Below are 23,331 nucleotides of genomic sequence, written 5' to 3'. Positions count from 1 at the left end.
ACCATCCCTCCCTGCACCCATCCAGTCCTGGGGGATGCAGCACCCTGGCACAGGCACAGCACCCCTGCACAGCACTAAATAAACCCCTGCCAGCCACCGGCCGCCGTGTCTCAAGCTTTATTTCCAAAAAGGCCTTTGTTTTCCCAAACAAAATGGGGGCCTGGGCCCACCCCAGCCCCCTCCCAGCCAGCCACAGCCTCTGGAGGGACAGTGAAGGGGACCCCGACTGCGGGACCAGCCATGCCCAAGGCTGTGCAGCACCCATGGTCCCACGGGGAGCCCCAGCCCAGCACCCAGCTGTCACTGTCACCTGCACTGTGCCCCTGCACTGGTGCCTACCCTGCAGGGCACTGCTCCAGCCTGGCACTGCCTACCAGCCTGGCCACGGCCCTTGAGCACCAGCGGGCACCTCCCCACCACTCTCCAGCCTCGATGGCCCCTGCAGACACCAGGGCGGGTGGAGCTGAAGGAACCGGCTCCTGCGGCATCTCCCGACGCTGCCAGGGACTCACAGGGGCTTGTGTCCCCTCCCGGTGCAGCCAGCGGGTGTGGCACGGCAGTGGTGGCACTGACCCGCATGGGCACCCGCGATAGCTCAGGGAGGCCAGCACCCCCCTGGGGCTCCCAGCGCCCCAAAAGCGGGTCCCTCCCTGGGGTCAGTGCCTGTCGGAGGGGCCGCGGTGGGCGGCGGAGCTGGCACAGTCCAGCATGGTGTGGCGCTGCCGGCATCACTCGGCGCCAGTGCGCTCCCGCAGCGCTGGCAGCGTCAGGGTCTCCGGCGCCGACTTCTTCCGCGGGCGAGTCTTGGGGGGGGCGAGGAACTCGGGGGCCTCGTCGCTGAGGGGGGTGGAGGGGGCGCTGGCAGGGGCCGAGTGCGTGGCTGTCGGCTGCCCCACCTCGCTGACCGAGATGGCAGGTGCCACCAGGCCGATGAGCTCGTTGGTGGCCTCCTGCGTCTCCTGCTCGTAGCGCCGCACCTCCTCCATCGTCATCCCTGCCGAGCACAGCCGGGCTTGGGGCCGCTCGGCACGGCCGCGTCCTGCACCCCCTCATCCCGGAGCAGCCTGCTCCCCGCGCCCCGGCTCCCCATCGAGCTGGGAGATGGCAAGGGGACAGGGGCTGGGGACAAGGTCACAGGCAGGGAAGGGGAAGCTCGACAGGGCAGCCAGCCCCTCGCTCCGGCACCAGCCCAACCAGCAGCGGGGAAGGGATGGACGGGCAGCGCAGGCAGTGGAGGCAGGGGACACGTGGGAAGGGCAGCCTGGAGGGGGGACCCTCCGCTGCGGGGTGCAGGGGGCTCACAACACCCCCCGCCTGCACCTGCCTGCAGGCAGTGTGGCGGGGCCCGGGGTGTCCAGCCCCGGCAGGCAGCAGGAGTTAGGGGTGCTGGCTCCCCAGCTTTTGGTTTGTGGCCACTTGCATCTGAGTCTCGAAGGCCCGGACCTCTTCCAGGGACATGTCTGGAAGGCAGAGAGCCGCTCACCGGGACGGCCCCGCTTCCCGCCGGCACCCACCACCGGCTGTCACCAAACCCGGGGCTCCCATCCCCGTGTGCGCACTCGGCAGCGCCTGCAGCGAGTGTCCCTGCCGGACGGGGAGGGGTGCAGGCAGTGCAGGCAGCGCGCTGGGACCCCTCTCCCCGTCCCCCTCAGGTGTGCAGCAGAGCAGGCAGTGTGCAGGGCTGCAGGCAGGGCTGAGGGCAAGGGGAGTGGAGCAGAGCAGGCAGAGCAGGCAGCGCAGGCAGCAGGGGAACAGGAAGAAGAGTGGGAGCTGCCCATGGGGTTAGTGGCATCAGCAGTTAGACCTGCAGCCCCCTCCCAGCATGGGGACCACGTGCCCCCCCCCCATCCGCACCAGGGTGACCCCACAGACTCACCGCACCACTCGTCCACCCAGGCGAAAGCCTGCCGGTGCCCGATCAGCAGGATGTCCCGGATCACCTGCACCGCACCGTGGGGGTCAGCACCCTGTCACTGTCCCCACAACGCCCATCCAGCCCAGCTTGGACCTCCCTCACCTTGTGCACGAACTGCTCCACCCGCGTCTGCAGCCCCCACACCTCGAACTTGACGCTCACCAGTTTGTAGGAGCACATGATGGGCGTGGTGTGCTGGCGCCAGCCCTCCCGCAGCGGCCCCCGGCCCGTCTTGGCTGAGCTGAAGAATCGGGGGTCCTGGGGGGATCAGGCAGAGCAGGGTCGTGAGCCCCCCCCAGGACAGAGGGGTGGCCCCAGGGAGCCCCCTGGTCCCCAGCCCTGTTACCTCCAGGCTGCGGTAGTAGCGCTCAGGGATCTCGTCGAAAGCAATGTCCAGGAAAGAGACCTCGTGGTCACCCAGGATTTTGTCGCTGTGGAAGATCTGGAAAGGGGAGGGAAGGTGAGCGCCGTGGGCCATGTGGCCCCTGTGATGAGTTTGCCAGCTCTCAGCTGTGGCGCACACTCACGTTCTCACTGTCCCCGCAGTTGTCCTCGTACTTGGTCTCGATGTAGATGGAGAATTTGGGCAGGAAGGAGCACTGCAGGGAGTGGCTGTCAGCTGGTTCCCAAGGGATGCCTGTTCTGAAGGACACCCACTCCCAAGGACACCTACCCAAGGGATGCCCATCCCCAAGGACACCTATCCTGAGGGACACCCATCCAAAGCACACCCTGCCCCAAGGGACATCCACCTCCAAAGTATGACCATCCTCAAGGGATGCCCATCCCCAAGGACATACACCCCAGGAACACCCAATCCTAAGTGACACCCATCCCAGGGGATGTCCAGACCCAGGGACACCCGTCCCCAAAGACACTCACCCCAAGGGACACCCACCTCAGGGAGACCCGGCCCCAAAGGACTCCCACTCCCCAAGGGACACTCAGCCCCAAGAGATGCCCAGCCCTAAAGACACCCAATCCTAAGGGACATCCATCCTCAAGGGATACCCCTCCCCAAGGACACCCACCCTGAAGGACACCCATCCCCAAGGAATGCCCACCCTGAGGGACACCCACCCCTAAAAATGCTGACCCCAAGAGATGGGATGCCCACCCCAGTGCCCCGTCCCCAGCCATGCCAGGTGCCGGGGAAGGGATCAGGTCCCCTCGTGCCACCTCCTTACCGTGTACTCTGCAGGGACACCACGGCACAGCAGCGTCACGGGGTGGCATCACCGCGTGGCATCGTGGGGGAGAGAGCGAGCAGTGAGCCCAGGGGCAGAGGCCACGGCCAGGCTGCTGGCAGCCCATCACCCCTGCTGGGGAGGGCCAGGGTGCCCTGCAGTGCCCATCCCCACGCCCTGCCCGGGGCTCACCGGTGATGGTGTAGGGGTAGTAGTTCCAGGCCTTCTCAGTGATGTAGAAGATGCGGGGGGTCACTGCCCGTGCCCAGCTCGGCAGTTTGCTGCAGGGGACCATGGAGGGGGGGACCCCCTCAGGGCAGGACATGGCTGGTGCCACCCAGCCCTGCACCACCCAACACAGCCTGGCTCCAGGACCCCCATCCCCTCCCCAGGACACTCACCTCCACCCCAGATCCTCCCCACGCAACCTCACCTCCACCCCAGGATTCCCTCACCTCCACCCCAGGATTCCCTCACCTCCACCCCATCACTCCCCAGAGACACCTGCCACCTTCCCAGGGCCCTCATCTGTACCCCAGGATCACCACCTGCACCTCAGAACACTCCCAGGGATCCCTGCCATCTCCCCAGGCCCCTCATTGTACCCCAGGCCCCCAGGGACCCTCACCTGCACCCTAGGACCTCATGTGCACCCCTGAACCCCTCCCAGGGCCCCCTGTTACCTCCTCAGGACCCTCACTCCGCCCTAGCTCCCCCCCATGCACCTTCACCTCCACCCAGGATCCCCCAGGGATGCTCACCTGTACCCCATCACCCCAGAGACACCCACCACCTCCTCCAGACCCTCATCTGCACCTCAGGACACTTTCATCTCCCAAAGACTGTCACCACTACTCCAGCATCCCCCTTCCTCAGAGACCCCTTGTCACCTCCCCAGCACCATCATCTGCACCCCAGGGCCCCCCAGGGATCCATGACAACTCCCCAGGACCCTCAATCTTCACCCCAGGGCTCTCATCTCCTCCCCAGTGCCCCCATCCTTTCATCAAAACCACCTCCCTCTCCCCAGACCCTCGTCCCCACCCCAAGAGAACCTTCCTTCCCCAGGGCCTCCATCTCCCCAGGGCCAGGGGCCCAGGGTGGTCTCATCCCCCTCCCAGCACCCCGGGCAGGAGCAGACCCCCAGAGGAACCAGGAGGTGAATTTTGATTAATTTTCAGGTGTAATAAATACCTGCCCCGATAGGGGAATCGTGAGTGCTGCAGCTAAAAATAACCTGTCTCATGCCAGCCACTCCCTGTCAGGAGCATCTGCTGGGTGTGACACAGGGACAGCAGTGCCAGGGGCCAGCAGCTGCCCCACGGGCACCTGGGGCTGTGTGAGGGGACATGGGGACACCTCCAGGGCCTGGGCATTGCCGAGCCCCTCACCCAGGCACCTCCAGGTACCTGAGATGGGTGACCAGCAGAGAGGGGTGGGTGTCCTGAGATGGGTACACCCCAGAAGAAGATGGGTGCACCCTGAGATATAGCCCCCAGGAAGCTGTATACCCTCCTATAAAGATGGGTGCACCCTGGTCGATAACCCCCAAAGATGGGTGCAGCCCCTGAAGATGGTTTGTACCTGGGAGATGGGTACACCCTGGGTGAGGAGTGCAGCCCCCCCGAGAGAAGTGCACCCCAGGAGATGGGCACACCCTCAGAGTTAGGAGCACCCCCAAAGCTGGGTGCAGGTCTCAAAGATGGGTGCATTCCTGGACTTGGGGGCACCCCTGGGAGATGATGGAGGCACCCCTGGGAGACGTGTGCAGCCACATTGCAGGGTGTCCAGGACTCGGAAAGGACGTTCTCCAGGAATTTTGTAGGGACCACTGGCTCCCTGCTCCCAGTGCCCACCCAGCACCCCTCGGTGGAGCCGCCGGCTCACCTGGAGAGGTGGACACGCTTCTCAGTGAACTGGCCGGGGCCGTGGACGGGGTCCTCGTGGGGCTCGTTCTTCACCACCTCCACGCCCTCGCCCTTCTCGCTCTCCTGGTGGCTGTGCTTGCTGATGGTGTAGAGCTGCCCCACACGGTACTGCAACCACAGTGCCCGGCCTCAGTGCCACCAGCCCCGCTGACCACCCGGCACAGCCACACTGCCAAGAGGGGAAACTGAGGCACGGAGCAAGGGGTGGCAGAGCCTGAGCCCTGCAGTGCACAGGGGGTTCCTGGGGCACCCTCTTTAACCCCCGTGTCCCTGGGCTGCTCCAGCACCTGGATCCTGCTCTCCCAGCTCAGTAAACTACCTGGGAGCCAGAGAAAACTGTATCTATGTGATATATGTGGGTATGGATATCTCATCTATAGAATGATATATGTGTTTGGTGATGCAGCCGTGAGATAAGGGTTTGATTGTTCCAATGAGGATCCCATCCATCACCCCAACCACCAGCGCGATCTTATCACCCCTCTCTGCCTAAATTAGAACCTTCCTCACGTGCCAACAGCAAAGCAGTGTCCAGGGAGGGCTGGCACTGCCCAGGGTGGGCACCACTGCAGCTCCCTGTCCCCAAAATGTCCCTGTCAGTGCCAGGTGCTCACGGGGGACCTTTGGCCAGGGATGGTCCAGCTGTCAGCACTGTTTGCCGATGGGATTCAGGCTCCCTGCTGAAGCAGGAATTGAGCTTATGCTCCCTGTTGGAGCTGCTGCAGTGCCACGGGTATCCAAAATCCCTGTGCCCTTTGCCTGTTGACTCATCCCATGGTCCTGGGACTGCCCCGGTGCTGCCGCTGGGCTCCGTGCCCCAAGGTCACCGTGCCCAGGGATGGGATGTTCCCCCTGCCTGCACCCCAAATTACAGCTCAGCCCTCGCACAGAACATCCTGAGCCCAGCATGACCAAAGCACACCCCGGTCCCAGCCACGAGCTGTGCCACGAGGGGACAGCAAAAGGGGTCCAGGAACCTGATCCTCTGGCGCTGCATTCCTGTGGATACAGGACCCCCACCCACAGCCCCCTCCATCCTGACACCCATGAGACACCCCTGTTGCTGCCAGCCCCGGTCCCGGTGCCCCCTGCTCACCTCCTCGGTGGTGAGCGGCATGCAGATGCGGTACTCCTTGATGAGCATGGTGACACGGGCACGGCGGGCACGGCGGGGGTCAGGCGGAGGCGTCGGCGCCGGCGGGGGCACAGCTCATGCTGTGGGGACGCGGGGGACGCGGTGACCGCGAGCGGGGGAAACGCGCGGCTGCCTCCCACGCTCCCATCCCATCACCCCACGCTCGAAGCAGCCGCCCCGCTCCCGGTGACTTCACGAGCCGTTGCCATGGCAGTAGCGTGAGGTCACCCGTGCGAGGAGCAGCCTGGGCGTACCCAGCTGGGGACACCCCCGTACCCCAAAACCCTGCCGGCGTTAACCCTTGCCCTGCCTGGCAGACACCAGTGTCTTGGAGCACACGTGTCCCCCAAAAATACGGTGCCTTCCCTTCGGGGTGCCACATCCCCACCCGACTGTGGTGGGCAGCGCAGCGAGAGGGTCACGGGGACGAGGGGATGGGGTCAGACCTGCCCGATGCTCCTGGGGACCCCTCTCTGGGCACCCACAGTCTACCGTGCCCTGAAGAGCTGCTCCCGGGGAGCACTTAAGGTCACCCTGGTGCAGGACATCCCCTCTCTGGGCAGGAGTTCAATCCCCCTTCCCGAGGCTGTCCCCCAACACCCGTCCTGGTCAGCAGCCGTCACAGCACCCACCGCGGGACTGCGGATGCTCTGGGTGAGTAACGGGGCAGCCCAGGGGCTCCTGGCCCGGGCCCCCATCTCCACAGGGCAGGGAGGGGACTAAGTCACCCTGAAAGTCACCCTGAAAGTCAGGCCCTGGAGGGGGAAGATGGGGATCACATGGGGTCTTGTCTGCGGGCAGCTTGTCCAGCTGGGGACACAGAGACACCCCTGGGGGGAGAGGGGCATAGGGGGACACAAAGGCATCCTTGGGGGCACCGGGGAACACGGGAGTGTCCCTGGGGCCACAGAGGCATTTGAGGACACAGGTGCGTCCCTGGGGGACACAGGGACACCTTGCTATCAGGACAGAGGGCTGGTGGCAGCTTGCGGGAAGCCGAAAGCCTCCCCGGGGGGCCCCGGTAACGTGGGCTGAGACAGCCCCGGCATGAGGGACGGGACACGCCGAGGACCCGCCGGAGTCCTCGCCCCCTCGCCCGTGGCAGCTCAGACCGGCCCGAGAGGCTGGGGCTCCCCACGGTGCGGGGCAGAGTAGGAGCCCCCGGGCCGGGCTCCGCCACGCCTTCCCCACCGCTCCCCTCGACCGCCCCCCCCCCTGCGGGGCCGGGGCCCCGCCGCCCCCCTTCGCCCGCACTCACCGGCCCGCGGCGGTGCCCGCTCCCCGCCGCCGCCGTGCCCCGGCCGTCCCGGGCCGTGCGCAGGAACGAGCCGCCCCCCGCACCGCCCCCCGCGCCGCGGCACACCGACCCCTAGGGGGAGGAATGCACCGCACCGGCCCCGCACCGGCACCGCTACTGCGCTGGCACCACGCCGGCATCGGCACCGCACCGCAACGAAAGCGACCCCGGCACCGGCACTGCACCGGCACTGCACCGGCACTGCACCGGCCCCGGCCCCGGCACTGCACCGCAGTGACAGCGGCACCAGCACTGGCGCTGCACTGGCAATGGCACTGCACCCGCACCGCGGCCCCGTGGCACGGCACCGAGAGGCCCTCTGGCATGGCATGGCACAGCGCCGCGGCTCCCCTGGCACAGCACGGATCGGCACGGGGTGCCCCTGGCAAGGCACAGCGCAGCACCAGGGCGTCCTGCACCCACCAAGTGTCAGGTCCTCCCGGAGACCCTCAGCACCCACCGTGTGCCCCAGCTGGGAGGTGCCCCGGGGTCCCATCAAGGCACAGAGCCCCGATGGGGCTCCTGGGCTGGAGTCCCACTGGGAACTACTCAAATCTCCTCCAGCCACTCACCTGCACCCCACTGCCAGCCCAGCCCTTGCGCCCTCAGCCCCACCACATCCCACGGGCTGGCACTGTCCATGTGCCATCCACAGCCAAAAACCTGTTACTGGTACGGCTCATCACCAGTGACACCACTGCCATCCCATGCTTCCCAGCCTCCTTCCTCTGAGAATTTCCATCATCTTGGGCACCATCAATATCCACGCTCGTGTGCTGCACCGGGCTGTGCCTCTCCACTGCCATTTTCCTGTTATTTCCCCCCAAAATTCTGCCATTCTCTCCAGCCCCACTGCCTGGGGTGCAAGGGAGCAGCCCATCATGCCATGGTGATGGCCACTGTGGGGACATGGACTGGGCAATGGGGACACCTACCAGACCACTCTGATTTGCTGTCTCTGAGGGTGCTGTGACCCCCCACTGCAGTGGCTCTGGCAAAGGGCATGGATGTCCCACCTGCCCAGGCACCGGGGTACCCGTGGGCTCTATCGTGGTGGCTGATTTGTGCCATCTCCTGATGGTGGGGACCCCACTCTGTGTCACCCTGTGAGCCCCGAGGCAGCAGTGATGGCCCCAGGCTGTGGCCAGGGCAAGCAGTGGCATAAGGAACAGCGTGGGGACAGTGGCCCCAAAACCTTCCAGGGTGCCCATGGGCACCCATCCCACATCTGGGAGCACAGTGCCAGGAACTCTGCCTGCGGGCACGCCTTCCCCTGCCTTCACTGCACTGCTGCCTCTTCCCAGCCTGCAATGCCACCATCCTCCTGGTGACATGTGTCAGTACCACCCAGCTCTGGTGGCACTGGGGGACAGCCACACCTCTGCCCTGTTTTCCCCTGGGAGGGGACATTACAGCAGCCCCCAAAGGGTAAACAGCAGGCACAGGGCTCCTGCCCACGTGGCTGCGACCAAACCCAGCAGGGCTCCAGCTGGGGTGACCGTGGTGGTGACGAGGACCTGGTAGTGCTGGTGACAAGAACCTGGCAGGCTCTCAGACCCCCCCAGCAGCCACATTCCTCCTGAACCTGTTTGGCAGGGCCCTGTGCAGGTGCCAAGGAAAAGGCATCCGGGTTGGGCTTTTCCTGGTCATGCCCTGCTTCACTCCTGTGCCAAGTCAACAAGGAGGACAAAGAGTATTTGCTGAATCCTGGTACCCTCCCATACTTCTGCTGGTGCCTCCCAGCCACCCATGGTCCCAAGTGCTGCCGGTGCCCCACAGTTTCTCACCTCCCCCGGGAGGATCCTGCAGAAAATTGAGAAGGGGAAGAAAGAGGAGGCAGAAACAAGTGAAAAATTACCCAATTTAATCCCAAAGCCCCCCCAAGCGCCAGGGTTTCAGTAGTCCCCTGTGGCCCCCCCAGCCCCCTACCTGTGCAGCCCATGGGGCCTCCGGCTAAGCACACCCCAGGAGTGCCCCACAGCTCTGCTTTGGTGCAGGGAGGAGCTTTCCGAGGCATCCAGCCTCTTCCTCCGCTCCACCGGCAGCCCCACACCGGCACCCAGCCCTCAACCCAGCCCTCACCCCACCCAAAGCCCTTAGGAAGGTGTCCTGATGAAGACCATCCTGCTGGAGTAGACCAAGTCCACCAAGTAGGCGATGAGGTTGAAGATGGTGAGGAAGGTGATCCCCAGGTGCTTGTCCCACGGGCAGTTCCTGCCGCAGGATTCGGGGCGGGGCCGTCCCTTGAAGCTGTAGAGGGGCCAGATGACGGTGGCAGTGATGTACATCAGCAGGGCCAGGAAGTTGTACCCCACCAGCACCTTGTCCAGGGGGAAGGGAAAGTAGGCGAGGCACCGGCCGATGGTGAAGATGATGATGAGGAGGGTGAAGATGAAGCAGATGGAGTAGACGGCGATACACCACAGCAGGCCGGATTTGGGACTGTAATCATCCAGCAAGGAGAAGATAAGACAAGCCACGTAGGCTTCGAAGACCTTGAGGAGCCCGGGCACAGTGGAGAGGAAGCTGCTGATGTCCCCGGGCTTGGCGCGGGTCAGTCCCACCTCGACGGCGTAGGCGAGGAAGCAGAGGAAGGAGGTGGTGGTGGCCACGGCCTGCCGGGCACACTGGTTGCTGCTGCAGGGGCTGCTGATGAAGGTGGCAGGGAAGACCACCGAGGAGGTGAAGACCATCAGCACCGCCAGCATGGAGAAAGCTGAAGTGAAGTCGTCCCAGGAGAGTGGCAGCACGGGGTAGAGCTCCAGCAGCTCCAGCAGCAGCACCAGCAGCGTCACGACGAAGCAGAAGCACCAGGTGAACATGCACCACGTCCCCGAGGCATCCCCGAAGTTCCCCGTGGAGGCCACCAAGCTGAAGGTGAGGCAGGACAGCACGACGGCGAAGAGCCGGGCGATGCCCACCCAGGAGGTGAGGGCGCGCAGGTTCACCCTCGCCACGGCCATGGTCCCGCCGGCTCTCCCAGCCGCGCCCGCGCCGGGGAACGGGTGCTGCCGGCAGCCGCTCTTATCGGAGTGCCGGCGCGGAGGGGTGGGGCGCGGGGCAGGGAGCTGCCAGCCCCCCCGAGCCACTTGCGCCGAGGACCCCCGGCTGCTGCCGCCACCACCGCGCACAGCCGGCCAGGTGGCTGCCGGGGGCTGGCGGCCACGCCGGCGGGTGGATCATTAACGCGGGGCTGGGCAAAGGGTGCCGGTGCTGGCGGTGATGTCGAGCCCCACGGTGTGGCTGGGGCAGGCAGGAAACAACATGTGCCACCTTCCTGGCACCGTGTCCCAGCCCCGCCCACGGCAGGAGGCACAAAGGGGCCTTTCAGGCACCCCAGGAGTACCGGGCAATCCCCTTGACACCCCATCCCCACAGAGTGCCAGGGTTGGATGCCAGCGGGGCAGCACCCACTGGGCTCACCTGAAGGGGTTAGGGGCTGAACCCAGTGCTGGGTGCCCTTGGAAGGGGGTGCCACAGCAGGGTGTAGCCCCCTCACACCCTTGAAGGCAACACCTCCACACCCCTCTGGCACCTCCACACCCCTCCCGGCACCTCCACACCCCTCCCGGCACCTTCACTACCTGATAAGTGGCTCAAAGTCCAGTTATGCCAGTTGTTGTCACGGGGCAGGACAGGTGAGGTGACCATGGGGAGGGCACCCGCACCTTGCCCCCCCTGGCACACCCCACGGGCAGCACCCCCACCTCCCCAGGGTGTCTGGGGAGGTCTCATCCCGGAGCAGCACAGGAGAGTGGTGGCACATCAGAGGTGGGGAGTGCAGCAGGAGGAGGATGATGGCAAAGGCTGAAGGCTCCAGCCTGACCTTTAATGTCACACAGGGTCCATGGGGTCTGTGCCCATGGCAGAGCCTGGGGATGTGGGGCCCACACTGGGGCAGCTGGGCTCTGTCAGGGGATGCCTCACCCCAAATTAACATGGGCCCCTCACCCCAGGCAGGGTCTGGGCATAGCCATGGTGGGCAGGAGCGGGCACTGCCACGGGGTCCAGTGGTGGCTCTGGGGGGCATGAGGTGGCTCAGAGGTGGCTGCCACCCTCACCTTTGCCAGGCAGCCCGTTGAGGGGGCTCAGCACCGGCCGGTTGCTCTCGTTCAGCCGCCGCACGCGGTAGCTCTCGTAGTGGACATTGTGGGTGATGTCCTTCAGGTCCTGCAGGTGTGACCTGCTCAGGGTAGCAAGGGGAGGAAGGGCATCATGTCACTGTCCCCTCTGCCCTGCTGTCACACCAGGAATTCCAGCACCCCCTGCGCAGTCCCCCACTCACCGGATCAGCAGGTCCCGCAGGAGGGGGAACTCGCAGTGTGCTGGGTTCTCCACTGCAAAGCAAGGTAGAGGGGCAGCAGGTGGGTAGTGGGCGGGCAGGAGGGCATGGTGGTGGGCAGATGCCCAGGGAGCACATCCCAACATGCTCCAGGTACCACTGGAGCACCAGCATGGCTCCATGACGCATTTGTGGGCTCAGCACCCACCCAGGCAGGGACGCACCCCTGGGTGCTGCTCCCCACAGCCCCACAGGCCCCCACAGGAGGGCTGGGGGTGCAAAGGGCTCCACTCACCTTCGATGATGCCCCACTTGGTCTTGCGGCCCAGCACCCGCTTGCCATTCACCTGGTGCTCCTGGTCTGCCCCCACCACGGCAAAGGGGATCTTCTCCTGCCGGTGCAGAGGGCTGTGCTCACCCCGGGTGCTCTGGGCTGCCCCAGTGGGCTTCTCCCCCACCCTTCTCCCCAGGGTTGGCACCCCCAGTCCTGGCATCCTGGCACTCACCCGAATCCTGTCATTCAGTGCCCTGTCTTCAGGGTCCTGGTCAAAGTCCTCCTGCGGGTACACGCTGATGGCGTGGGTCTTCAGGTCCTCCTGGATCTGTGGGATGCAGGACTTGAGCCGGGGCTGGGGATACATGGGGCACCCCAGGAGTGCCTCGGGGACCCGTCCTCACCCGCTGCTTGAACTCTGCCCGTTCCTCCAGGGTGAGTGTGTCGGCTTTGGCGATCACTGGCACCACGTTGACAATCTTGCTGAGCCGCCGCATGAACTCCAGATCCAGTGGGCGCAGCCTGCCAAGGACCACCACCATCACCCCGGGTGACCCCACCACTGCCATCGTGGGGTGACCCCGCCACCATCACCCCGTCACCCTGGGGTCACCCCACCATCATCACCCCAGGGTGACACACCCATCCCAGGATGACCTCACCACCATTACCTCAGAGTGACCCCATCACCATCACCCTGGGGTGACCCCATCACCCCATGGGTGCTGCAAGTGAGGACTCACCAGTGACCCGTGGGGGGGACAAAGTAGACACATCCATGGACCCGAGTGTCTGGGATCTTCCTCTTACGGGTGATGAGGATCTCCTCCCGCAGGTACCTCTCGTACTGCTCGTTGATGTATTTGATGATGGGGTCCCAGCTGAGGACAAATTGGGGGACAGCATCTGAGCTCAATCCCCACCCCAAAGTGTCATGCACTGAGTTGAGCTCCTGCACCCCACTGTGTCCTACCAGTTCTCATTGTTGATCTGGTCCCCAAAGCCCGGCGTGTCCGTCACTGTCAGCTTCATCTTCACCCCCTTCTCCTCGATGACTATGGGGCAGAGAGGTGGGTCAGTGGGATGAAGCATTTGGGAGAAGGAGAGGACTGGGGGAGGGGGGTCAGAGGCTGCCCTCAGACCTCCCCCTGGTCCTTTGTTTCTCCCCAGTGTCGGTGGGACATGGCTCCATGGCGATAACCTTACCGTGGGTGATAGACTGGAGCTGCACTGTCTTGGGAATACGTTCCTCCTGGCCAGGCTGCGAGGATTTGCGGCTCACCTTGGACTTGAAGAGGGTGTTCACCATCGTGGACTTCCCCAGCCCACTCTGCCCTGAGGGGACACCAGCAGGTTTGTCCCCCAGGGTGGTAACACCTCGGTACCCATTTGGGAGCATTCCAGAGGTTGGGCTAGTTCAATGTACCTCCCAAATAAATTTATTCCCTAAGGCTGTAATATCTCAGTGTCCATTTGGGAGCATCCAGGAGGTTGGGATGAGCTCACCAACAGCATCACTATATTATGCTGATATGGGATGTCATAGTTGTTGCTCCTCTTCAATTGTTTGCTACTTAAATAATTTAAAATCCCTTAAATTTCCTTAAAACCCCTTAAAAACATGATTTCCCTGGCATGGCAGACTCAGAGCCAGGATTCCCACCCCAGCCAGGAGCAAACCCTGGACCCAATGCTCACCCACAACCATGATATTGAACTCGAAGCCCGTCTTCATGGTTTTGATTTTCATCTGGTCGAGCACGGCTTCAATTCCCACGTATCCAAAGAGCTGGCAACCCACCGGGCCAGGCGCCACGGTGACGGGCACCTCCTCCTCCGGCACGGCCGGTGGCTCCATGCTGCACTCCTCGGGCTCCAGGCTGCTCCCTGCACAGGTGGGCAAAGGCAGATGAGCCCGGAGGCCCTGGTGCCCACCCCTCTACTGACACCGTTGCCCCAGCAGCAGCCGCGCCGGCGGGCAGAGTCCCGGCACATTCCTGGCAGCTGGAGAGGCTCAGCATGGCAACACGAGCACGCCACCCCCTGGCACACTGAGGGTTCTGAAGAGGTGCCAGTGGCATCTTTGGGGTGGCTGTGCCACTGGGCCACCCCACCCCGATGCCCCTGGTTGCCCTGCGATGTGGCATCGGGCAGCAGTGGCCATGGCCAGCTTCCTTTGCCCAGCCCATGCCGCCACCCATGCCAAGGCCACCTCCCGAAGCACCGCTCCGGCCCCGGCACACCCAGAGGACTCCCGGCCTGGGGCAGGAAGTGCCATCGCACATCGTACCCGGGCATCGGTCACTGCTGGGCAAGGGGCACTGGGGGTGTCGGAGAGCGCAGTACATTCACCGGCACAACCCTGAGCCCCAGGGACAGGGGTTTGTCCGGGGGACCGTGCACAGAGCGTGCTCCAGCCTGGGGGCCACCGGAGCCCTGAACCCGCTCCAGCCGCTTGTGCGGCAGCTTGGGGGGCCCTCAATCCCTGTCTTCCTCCTCCTCCTCCTCCTCCTCCTCCTCCTCCTCCTCCTCCTCCTCCTCCTCCTCCTCCTCCTCCTCCTGCTTCCCAGCACGGCCATTGTTCAGATCCTACCTCGGCGCCGCGGTGCCCTCGCTCAGCTCCTCGCTACGGTCGGCGGGGGTCCCCCGGGTGCCACCAGCATCTCCAGCCCCAGCAGCGCCGCAGCCCGGCCCCCTTCCCTCCGCCAGCTCCCGGCTGGCACCAAACCGGCTCCGGCTCGGCTGCCGCTCCCACGCATGACTAGCATGGCAATATCCCGCCTCCCGCAGCCCCCTCCCTGCCACAGCCAAGCCCCTGTGCCCAGTTTGCCGGCTGACTGGTGAGTGCAGAACGCACCGACCCTGCTGTGCCCACCTCAGCCTCCAGCCAGGCCTGCGTGGATGCAGACCACCCCCCTGGGTAGTTGCAGTGGCACTGAAGGGGAGTGGGAGTGTTTGACTGTGGGTACCATCCCTGCTGGCACCCACACGCTCCCTGGCACCAGGGACCACCCCAGGAGCACCTGTGCCCAGCCCTGGCACAGCAGGGTGGGATGAGGGTGGTGGCCCTGCCACCCGCCCCACTGCCGCAGTGCCCCACGGCGCCTGCGTCCCCCCACGCCACAGCCTCCCCCGTATGTGCCAGCCGGCACTTGGCACCAGCGAGGCTGGAGTGGCAGCTTGTGATGGCCCAGGCTGCCGAGTGTCCTGCTGAGGCTGTGTCCGTGTGCCACGCAGCCAGGGGACAAGGGACATGTGGGCAGGGGCCAACCTGAGCCAATCCGGGTTACAGATGATGGAGCTGAACACACCCATTGCCATGGCAACAGCACCCAGATGGCGGGGGAGGCACCCAGCACCCTGTGCCCACTGTGTGGGCACCTGGCCAGGGCGATGGCAGGGTTGGGGACAGCAGCGTCACATGTGCCAGCTGCATGTGGGTCGGGGTGTTCCTCAGAAGTGGTGAAACAGCCATGGATTTCCTGGTGACAGCAGTGACACCCAGCTGGGGGGGCCTGATAGTGGGCAGGGTACCCACTCTTGTGGGGATCCACCCACCCAGCACTGCCTGTCCTGATGGGGTGCTCCACAGGCAGGCAGGGGGACGGGATGGGGTGTCCCCATCAGGAAGGGGACCCTGAGAACCATTGTCAACTGTCATCCAGACAGGCCATTGTTCCTGGGGGACACTGGCACACCCACCCTAGCCTCACTTCCTGGTCCCTGCCAGCCCTGGAAGTTGCCAGGACAGATCCAGAACCAAGTGATGCAGCCACTGCCTGGAGCCATCCCAGATGGCTGGACACTGCAGGCAGGGAGCAGGCAGGATTTAGTGCTTGCACCTCTCAACATCCCAGGGTGGTCCCCAGAGTGCAGCACCACTGCAGGGGCTCAGCCATCTCCCTGTGCTGTGCCAGTGGCAGCACCAAGGAGACAACCACAGCCGGAGGGCACGGCTGGTGGAGCCGAGGGGTGACACTGGGTGCTGCAGTCACAAATGCCTCCCCCACGGGACCAGAGCCCCCACTGCCCCAGCCCTTGGTGCCAAAACACCCCATCAGCAATGACCAGCAGCTGGGTGGCCACGAGGAAGCTCTTCAGCATCCCAACGGAGCTCTGGGGCAAATGGCTCCTGCAGCCAGACCTGTTCCAGGACTCATCACAGATGCTCTTATTTTCCAGGCAGGGACAAGTAATCCCAGGTCCGTGGTCTCCTCCATGCATTTAATTACTGATGCGGGGTTAATTGGCCAGTTCCCAGGGAAGCCTGTAATAAGGCTGCAAGGGTGGAGGGTGCTGGGAGAGCATGAGCCAGGAGAGGAGCTCCCACTGTGCAGCTCCCACTCCCGCTGTTTGCCACCTCACCCAACTGGACATGGGATGGGGAAACGGCGGCTTCGGATCCGGCACAAGGGAGCTGACCCCTCTGGCAGAGGGATGGAGGATTTTGGGGATGCACCCCCCACACCAGCCACACCACAGCTCTACCCGCCCAGCCCAGCATGACCCAGGAACGCTGGTGCCTGTCCCAGTGCCAAGCACATCCCAAGGGGACAGTGGTGACAATCCCCATGTGCAGTCAGACCCAGAGCCAGCCCCCGTCTGCCTGGTGCAGGAGGGAGCCTTGGGACAGGGATGGGGGTGGCTGAGGACCGTCAGTGAGCAGAAGCAGAAGTGAACCATCGAGCGAAACCCTGCGCCTGCGGCACTGCTGGGGACTGGGGACCAGGGACAGTCACCCAGCCCCGCTGACAGCACCCCCCTGCCCGCACACCGCCCTGCCCGGTGCCACCACACCATCCCTACCTGGGCGAGCCGGCCAGAGCCGGGGTTGTTGCTGCCGAGAGCTGGTCACTGGGGCCAAATGGCTCCTGGGGTGCAAGGCGGAGGACGGCTACGGCCCACGGCTCCTCCTCCGCTCCTCCTCCTCCTCCTCCTCCTCGCCCCAGGCCCTGCGTGGGCGACCCAGCGTGGAAGTGAAACAGGGCGGCCGCCGGCTCACTTGGAGCTTCCTCCCACGGGGTGTGGGACCGACCCAGCGTGCCACGACACCTCGAGGCCACCCACGGGTGTCAGTGGCTGGGGGCCGGGGTGGCCTCCCGGGAGAGGAAACAGATCGTTCCCACCTCTTCCTGGCAGAGAAACCGCTGTGCCTGAGCAGCATCTGCCAGTCCCCTGCCAGTTCCGGGCCATCTGCAGGGCAGCGGGTGCCCACACGCTGCCCGCTGGCTCCTGTCCCACCCCGTAGCCTGGGCACGCCACGCTCGACTGCCTGCCATCAACACAGCTCCGTCCTGAGCACTGCGTGTGTCCCCATCACCTTGGATCGGCCCTGAGCACAGTGTTCCGGTGTCACCATAGCCCTGGATCAGTCTGGAGCACCATGTCCCCATTTCCACATCACCCTGGCTTGGTCTTGAGCACCGTGTCCCTGTCACAGCCCTGAGCACTGTCCCCATCTCCTCCTTAACCCAGGTTGGCACTGAGCACTGTGTCCCCATGTCCCTGTCACCCTGCCTCAGGACCAACCACTGTCCCTGTGTGTCCTCATGACCCTGGCTCAGCCCTGAACATCATATCTTTTCCCTATCACCTCAGAAGCTCAGCCTCAGGCGCTGTTCCCCCGTGTCCTCATGACCCCGGTTCGTCCGGAGCCCCGTCCCTTCTCCCGGCCGGTGCCGCGGGCAGCGGGGCAGCCGGGCTGGCTGGGCAGCGCACGGGCATTGCTGGGGGATGATTCACCGCCGCCCGGAGCAGATGTATGGATGCCTTTGCAGCGTCAGTACTTAGGGCCCGGCGACGGCGGCTCCACAACAGCCCAGCGAGACGGGCAAGGAGCCCCAAGCACCCAAACAGGGAGCCCCGGCGGCAGAGGCCGTCTCTCGGCCACCCCGGCGCCCTCCTGGACAAGCCGCCGGGAAGGGGAACACGGGGAATCCTCCACCCCATGAGTGGGGACGGGCACGGGCTTAGCAGAGCCCATCCCGGCATAGAGGGAGCCGGGGGCACGGCAGCGCCGGGGAGCCCGGCATCGTTCCCCGTGGCGCTCGGTGTGCGCCGAGCACGCCTTGGCCCCCCGCCACCTCCCGCGCCCCACGGGAAGGGAGGAACAGGATCCTTCCCCGTGCCAAGGCAAGGAGGGGAGATTGGGGAAGAAAGCGCTGGACGCGGGACAAGATCCCGGCGATAGGCGGCACGCGCGGGGCCCGGCGCGATGGGGCACATGTGTCCCGACCTGTCTCCCCGTGCCGGGAAAAACAATTAGCGCCGGGGCGGCGCGGGAAGCTCGCCAGGCACCCCGGGGCCGGGAGTGCTGCCAGCACTGAGCTCGGCTCCGTGCTCTACGGCCCCCCCACATCCAACGCTCTCCATGGCCCCCCGGCATGAGGAGCAGTGAGCTGGCAGAGCTCCTTCTGTCCCCAGAGCCACCGTCACTCCTCACCCACGCTCTCCCCGGCGTCAGCAGTGGGGGTATTTTAGCGACGCTGCGCCCACCAAGGGGTCTTGATGACGAGAGGGGACAGAAGAGGAAGCGAGTCCTACCGTGCTCTGGTGTCCCCGCTGCCCCGCTGCCATCTGCAGCCTTGCTGGGAGCTGCTGCCACCTCGCAGGGTCCCCGTGGTCCCACCATCACGGTGCTGGAGGAGTTCCCTCTGGCTCCACGGGGCGCTGCCGGTGTCCCCAGCGTTGGCACCAGCACCAGCCCCCCGAGGAAGGCGGGCTGGGAGCTCACTTGCACCGTCTGTGGCTGTGACACCAGCCTGAAGGTGGCGGCTTGGGGGGCTGGCAGTGGGGGCAGCCCCTCGGCCCTCACCAGGGAGGGGGTGGCGGGGGCGGGGCTGCCTCCCCCTGGCCCCAGCACAGCGGTGGGTGCCGGCGGGACGGGATGGGGCTGGCGCTGAGGGTGACCCTCAGCTGTGGCCGGGACAGCATGCGGGGGGCCGCGTCCCATCCCCCCGGCCCCTCGGGGACTGTGGGCAGCCCTGGCGCTGCCTCTGTGCCATTGTATGGGGCCAGGGAGGAGGAGGAGGAGGAAGGTTGGTGGGTGCGAGGCTGGGGCGCAGGGCTCTGGGTGCCCCATGGTGAGGGGTCCGGCCCGGGGGTCCCTGGCTCCTCGGCGATGTGCAGGTCCAGCGCTGGCAGCGAGCCGTGGCTGGCGGTGGCCCCGCAGAGAGGGTGATCCAGCTCCACTGGGAAAACGCTTCCATGGGATGGGACCTTCTTCAGGCCAGGGCTGGTGGCTGGGGGGGAGCCTGGTGGCAGGAGGGGCCTGGTGGGTGCAGGGCTCTCCAGGCTGGAGGACGAGCTGCGCAGGCTCTCGCCATCGCTTCCCGGCCCCGCGGCAGAGGCCTGGCGGGTCTGGAAGGAGGCGGTGCGGGCGATGCCGGTGCCGGCAGTGCCGTTGGCTCGGCCAGTGGCAAGGCTGGCACTGAGTCGGGTCCGCAGCACGGGGCTGGGCGCTGGGCTGGGGCCGGTGGCAGTGCCCGAGCAGGGTGGGGGGCTGGGCTGCAGAGGCCGATGGTTCTCGCCAGTGCCTGAGGACAGCGGGAACACCAGCGGGGAGCCGGGCGCCTCATCCCCATCCTCTGCCTCAAACGACTTCTTGAGCGCTGTGGGCAGAGAGAGATGATGGCATGAGAGTGGCATGAGAGTGGCACCTGATGGCACCCGCCAATCTCTGCCCCCAGCACCCGGAGGTGCCCCTCGCTTGTGAGCTGGTCCCACCCAGGACCCCTCCCGGTTTTCAGCTCCCTCCCAGCCCTGCTGCGTTGTCCCAGGTTTTATCATTGTTCCCAGGTTTATCTCGCCCGGGTGGCCGTGCCTCCGGCTGTCCTCACACACACTGCCCGCTTTATTCCCCCTGTAAGGGATCCGGCCGAGTAACCAGATCCCCGCCCGACCCTCTCCCCCTGCATCCATCCAGCAGTCGGGATGGGAAGGATTCCTGCCCTTTACAGGGCGTTAACCCTACTGATGGCAGGCAGGCAGAGCTATCACCTCCCGCAGCAGGACCGGCACAGCTCTGCCTCCCATGCGGCTTCAGAGCAGCCAGGAGCCCACAGCACGGCCCGGGGGTGTGAACGTGGCCCCCACACGGATCCCCCAACCTCAACGTGGGTATTACAGGGCCTGGCTCCAGTGCAAAGCCTCAGAGGTGGGGACCCTCTCTCCCCAGGTCTGACACCCATGAAGCCCCCACTGTGTCCCTCCAACCCCTCCCGGCCCCCCTGGAGCCGTGCTGCTGCCAGCGCTGCCAAAGCAGCACGGTGCGGTGCCGGCAGCCGGTTCCGTGGCCCCGGGGGGAGAGCGGGAGGCCCAGTCCCGTCCCCCCCAAGGCTTCCTCAGCCCCTCTGCCAAGCGGCGGGTGGCTGCCTCCCTGCAGGGAGGGTTGGGGGGGCCCACACTGCACCCCTGCATCATCCCCACTGCACTGGCACATGCACCGACCTGCCCCGGCACAGCACCCGCTGGCTCCGGGCCGCCCTCCTTTTCCTCAGCCCCACGGCTTGGCCACGGTGCGGGGGGCAGTGGGGCTGTGGGGGTCCCATCCCCTCCCCAGCTCCCCCCGTGCCCGGGGCGGGGCAGGGGTCAGAGGCCGGGCTGTGGCCGCTGCTAATCACAGCTCTCCCCAGGGCAGGTATTTCTGCAGCCAGTCCTGCCCGGCCCCACCGGCCGGGCTGCCGGGGGCCACGGGGTCATGGGGCCGGCGACCCCCTCCCCAATCCATCTCTCTGCTTTGGCACTGCCCGGGGCACCCCAAAATGCCTCCTTTCACCCCAAACAGGCCTCTGGCCCCTGACCCATTCTCAACCAGATCCCAGATGGTGTCCCTGACAGGCAGGGAACAGGAGGAGCAGTAGGGGGGATGCAGGGCAAGGTGGGGGTGGGAGGTGGAGGGGGTTGAAGGGTGGCAGGGGGTGTGCAGGGTGGCAGGGAGTGAAAGGGGGATGGCAGGGGGCTCTGGGGGATGTTGGGAGGTGAAGAGGAGGTGGCAGGAGATTTAGGGGTTTAACAGGGGGCTTTGAGGGATGGCAGGGAGTTTGGGGGAGATGGCGGGGAATTTGGGAGCGCTGGCAGGGATTGAGGGGGTGTCAGCCGGCAGCGGTGGGGTTAAGATGCTCGGGGTAGGTGCACACATTCCTCCCCGGCGAGGGCAGCAGCAGCCCCGGGGTCGGGTTTCGCCTCCCGCCCCCGGCCCAGCCCCCCGCAGCCCCCGGCCCGCGGGTGGGAGCGCGCACACACGGGGAGCGCGCACCCGCCCCCACGCGAACACGGGGGGGTCCACACACACATCCCCCGCCCTCCCTGCAGCGCTTGGTAGCCTCCCTTGCCCACCCCGCGGTCGCCTCCCACCCCGCCCCGAGAGCACCCACGCACCCACCACGCTCGGCCCCCGGGCTGTGGGGGGAGAGGAGAACAGCCCCCCCGCGATGTCCGCAGGGGATCCCGTCTCTCCACGATGCTCAGCACCCACAAGACGCCCAGCTCAGCACCACCCCCCGATACTCAGCCCCCAAAGAGGGAGCGCAGCCCCCCCAAGATGCCCAGTCTGGGGGGGGACCTCCCGTTTCCCCACGATGCGGAGCCCCCAGAGGGTACTGCCCTCCCCCTCCACATCCAGCTCCCGGGGGGATGAGTAGCCCCCCCCCACGCTCAACTCCCCGCCAAGCCTCAGCCCAGCAGCATCTCCCCCGGGCCGATACCCCGCGCACGCTGCTCACCCCCTGGGGGGCACTGCAGCCCCCCTAAAGCCCAGCCAGCAGCATCCTCCCCATAACCAGCCTCCGGGAGGCGGGGGGAGCACCGCAGCCCCCCAAGACGCCCACCCAGCAGCATCCTCCCCTCCGTGGGGGGGTCCCGCCTTCCTCCCACGACAGCCAGCCCCGAGCGGGGGGTCCCCCGCGCGGGTTCTCGCAGCCCCGGCCGCACCTTCGAAGTCGGAGAGGATCCCGTCCAGGTGGTCCTTGACGGAGAGCCGGGCCATGGCGGGGCGGGGGGGGCCGGGGGCTGCCGCCCACCCGGGACACCCGCATTGGGTGGGGGCAGCGCCGGGGGAGCGGAGCGGAGCCCACCGAGCCCCGGGATGGGACGGGCCGGCGCCGGCTGCCCTCGGCGGGAGGGGAAGGAGGAGGGGACCGGCCGGGGGAGGGGAGAGGAGGGGAAGAGAAAGGGAGGGGGGAGGTCCCGCCTGCGCCCCCGCCCCGGCCCGAGACCCCCGCCTCGGCCGGCCCCGCTCCCGGAGCTCCCGCGGCCCTGCCGCCCCCACCCCCATCCCGGGGCACTGGGATAATGCAGCCCCAGGCTGGGGGTCCCCGGGAAGGCTGGGGGTCCCGGGCAGAGAGGCTGTGAGGGAGGGCTGGCCAGGCTAGGGGAGTTCCAGGCAGGCTGGGGTGGAGGTTCTGGGCAGGCTGGGGCAGGGAGGTCCCAGGCAGGCTGTGGATCCCAGGCAGGCTGTGCTCCACAAGTTCTGCTCCCCCAGGAATTTCCGTCCTGGAGCAAGAGGAGGAAGATGGGTCGGAGCAAGCAGGGCTGCCTATCACTGCCTCCCAGGTGGGTGTGTAGGGGGTTTGTTGGAGTGTCACCACCCTCTGGTGTGATGCTGTACCTGCCAGGGGTTGTGTCCCGTGCTGGAACTCCTGGAGCATCCTGAGGACCGCCTGGGGGACTCCACTCCTGCCCACACGGTGACTCAGGCAGCACCTCAGGGTGAGAGGCTGCCCTGGGGCTGCCCCCTTTAGCCCAGGGTGGGGGGCACCATCCCTCCCAGCCTGGCTGCCAAGGGTCAACCCTGTCCCAGCCCCAACCTGGGATGGAATCAGCAGCAGATGTGGAAGGAGCTGGAAATCCCTTCTCCAAGCAGGGTCCTGCAGCAGAGCTCTGCCCTCACCACCCTCCAGGGAACAGTGGCAGCAGGAGCACATGGAGCACGTTCCTGGGCTGGACTGGGCAGGGGGCACAGCCAGGACATGGCCATGGGGTCCTGCTGGATCTGCTGTAGAGACCAGGGAATGTGGGACATGGCCATGCTGGCCTTGGTCATGTCCAGGCTTTGGGAGCATTGGAAGGTGCTCATAGAATCACAGGATCACTTAGCTTGGAAAAATCCCCTGAGATCATCCTATCCAACCATCCCCCAGCACTGCCAAGGCCACCACTGACCCATGTCCTCAAATGCCACATCCACATGGCTTTTAAATCCCTCCAGGGATGGGGACTCCACCACTGCCCTGGGCAGCTGTGCCAGGGCCTGACCACCCTCTCAGGGAAGAAATTTTCCCAACATCCAATTTAAATCTCCCCTGGCACAACTTG

General features: G+C 65.8%; 3 protein-coding genes across 4 annotated transcripts; all 3 read right to left on the bottom strand.

Annotated features, from left to right (window-relative positions):
- Window positions 1–101: 101 nt before the first annotated feature.
- On the bottom strand, window positions 102–7,514 carry LOC126641233 (cytoplasmic phosphatidylinositol transfer protein 1-like). 2 transcript variants are annotated; one of them, XM_050317723.1, is made up of 10 exons: window positions 7,424–7,514; window positions 6,127–6,245; window positions 4,990–5,138; window positions 3,295–3,383; window positions 3,103–3,110; window positions 2,443–2,514; window positions 2,262–2,357; window positions 2,018–2,173; window positions 1,877–1,940; window positions 102–994 (listed from the first exon to the last, which is right to left on the bottom strand). In XM_050317723.1, exons 2-10 carry the CDS (start codon window positions 6,172–6,174, stop codon window positions 729–731), a joined length of 948 nt encoding a protein of 315 aa, XP_050173680.1. In that variant the 5' UTR covers window positions 6,175–6,245; window positions 7,424–7,514; the 3' UTR covers window positions 102–728. The 2 variants fall into 2 exon arrangements, with proteins under 2 accessions (XP_050173680.1, XP_050173682.1); XM_050317725.1 differs by lacking the exon at window positions 102–994 and adding an exon at window positions 1,032–1,460 and having other exon boundaries at window positions 7,424–7,511.
- Window positions 7,515–9,387: 1,873 nt separating this feature from the next.
- On the bottom strand, window positions 9,388–10,594 carry LOC126641243 (myeloid-associated differentiation marker homolog). Its single transcript, XM_050317739.1, has one exon. It carries the CDS (start codon window positions 10,423–10,425, stop codon window positions 9,559–9,561), a length of 867 nt encoding a protein of 288 aa, XP_050173696.1. The 5' UTR covers window positions 10,426–10,594; the 3' UTR covers window positions 9,388–9,558.
- Window positions 10,595–11,270: 676 nt separating this feature from the next.
- Window positions 11,271–22,052, bottom strand: SEPTIN12 (septin 12). The gene is given in 13 exon segments (XM_050317647.1): window positions 11,271–11,645; window positions 11,748–11,799; window positions 12,040–12,136; window positions 12,251–12,346; window positions 12,423–12,540; window positions 12,762–12,899; window positions 12,992–13,073; window positions 13,225–13,353; window positions 13,717–13,905; window positions 18,562–18,835; window positions 18,838–19,628; window positions 21,949–22,024; window positions 22,026–22,052. Coding segments are annotated over 13 exon segments (2,214 nt in total). The 3' UTR covers window positions 11,271–11,500.
- Between the last annotated feature and the right edge of the window lie 1,279 nt (window positions 22,053–23,331).

This window comes from Myiozetetes cayanensis, unplaced genomic scaffold (genome assembly GCF_022539395.1).
Source record: "Myiozetetes cayanensis isolate MyiCay16 unplaced genomic scaffold, myiCay2020 scf20-37, whole genome shotgun sequence".
NCBI classification, from domain to species: Eukaryota; Metazoa; Chordata; class Aves; order Passeriformes; family Tyrannidae; genus Myiozetetes; species Myiozetetes cayanensis.
The sequence above is the reverse complement of the archived record's forward strand: the minus strand, read 5'-3'. Positions and strand labels throughout refer to the sequence as shown.

Excerpts from the sequence above, each read along its gene's own strand:
- LOC126641233 (XM_050317723.1), bottom strand. The coding sequence starts at position 6,174 with ATGCTCATCAAGGAGTACCGCATCTGCATGCCGCTCACCACCGAGGAG. Across the intron at positions 2,358-2,442 it reads ACTGCGGGGACAGTGAGAAC|ATCTTCCACAGCGACAAAAT; the intron begins GTGAGTGTGCGC and ends TCCCCTTTCCAG. Across the intron at positions 1,941-2,017 it reads TGGAGCAGTTCGTGCACAAG|GTGATCCGGGACATCCTGCT; the intron begins GTGAGGGAGGTC and ends GGTGCGGTGCAG.
- LOC126641243 (XM_050317739.1), bottom strand. The coding sequence starts at position 10,425 with ATGGCCGTGGCGAGGGTGAACCTGCGCGCCCTCACCTCCTGGGTGGGC.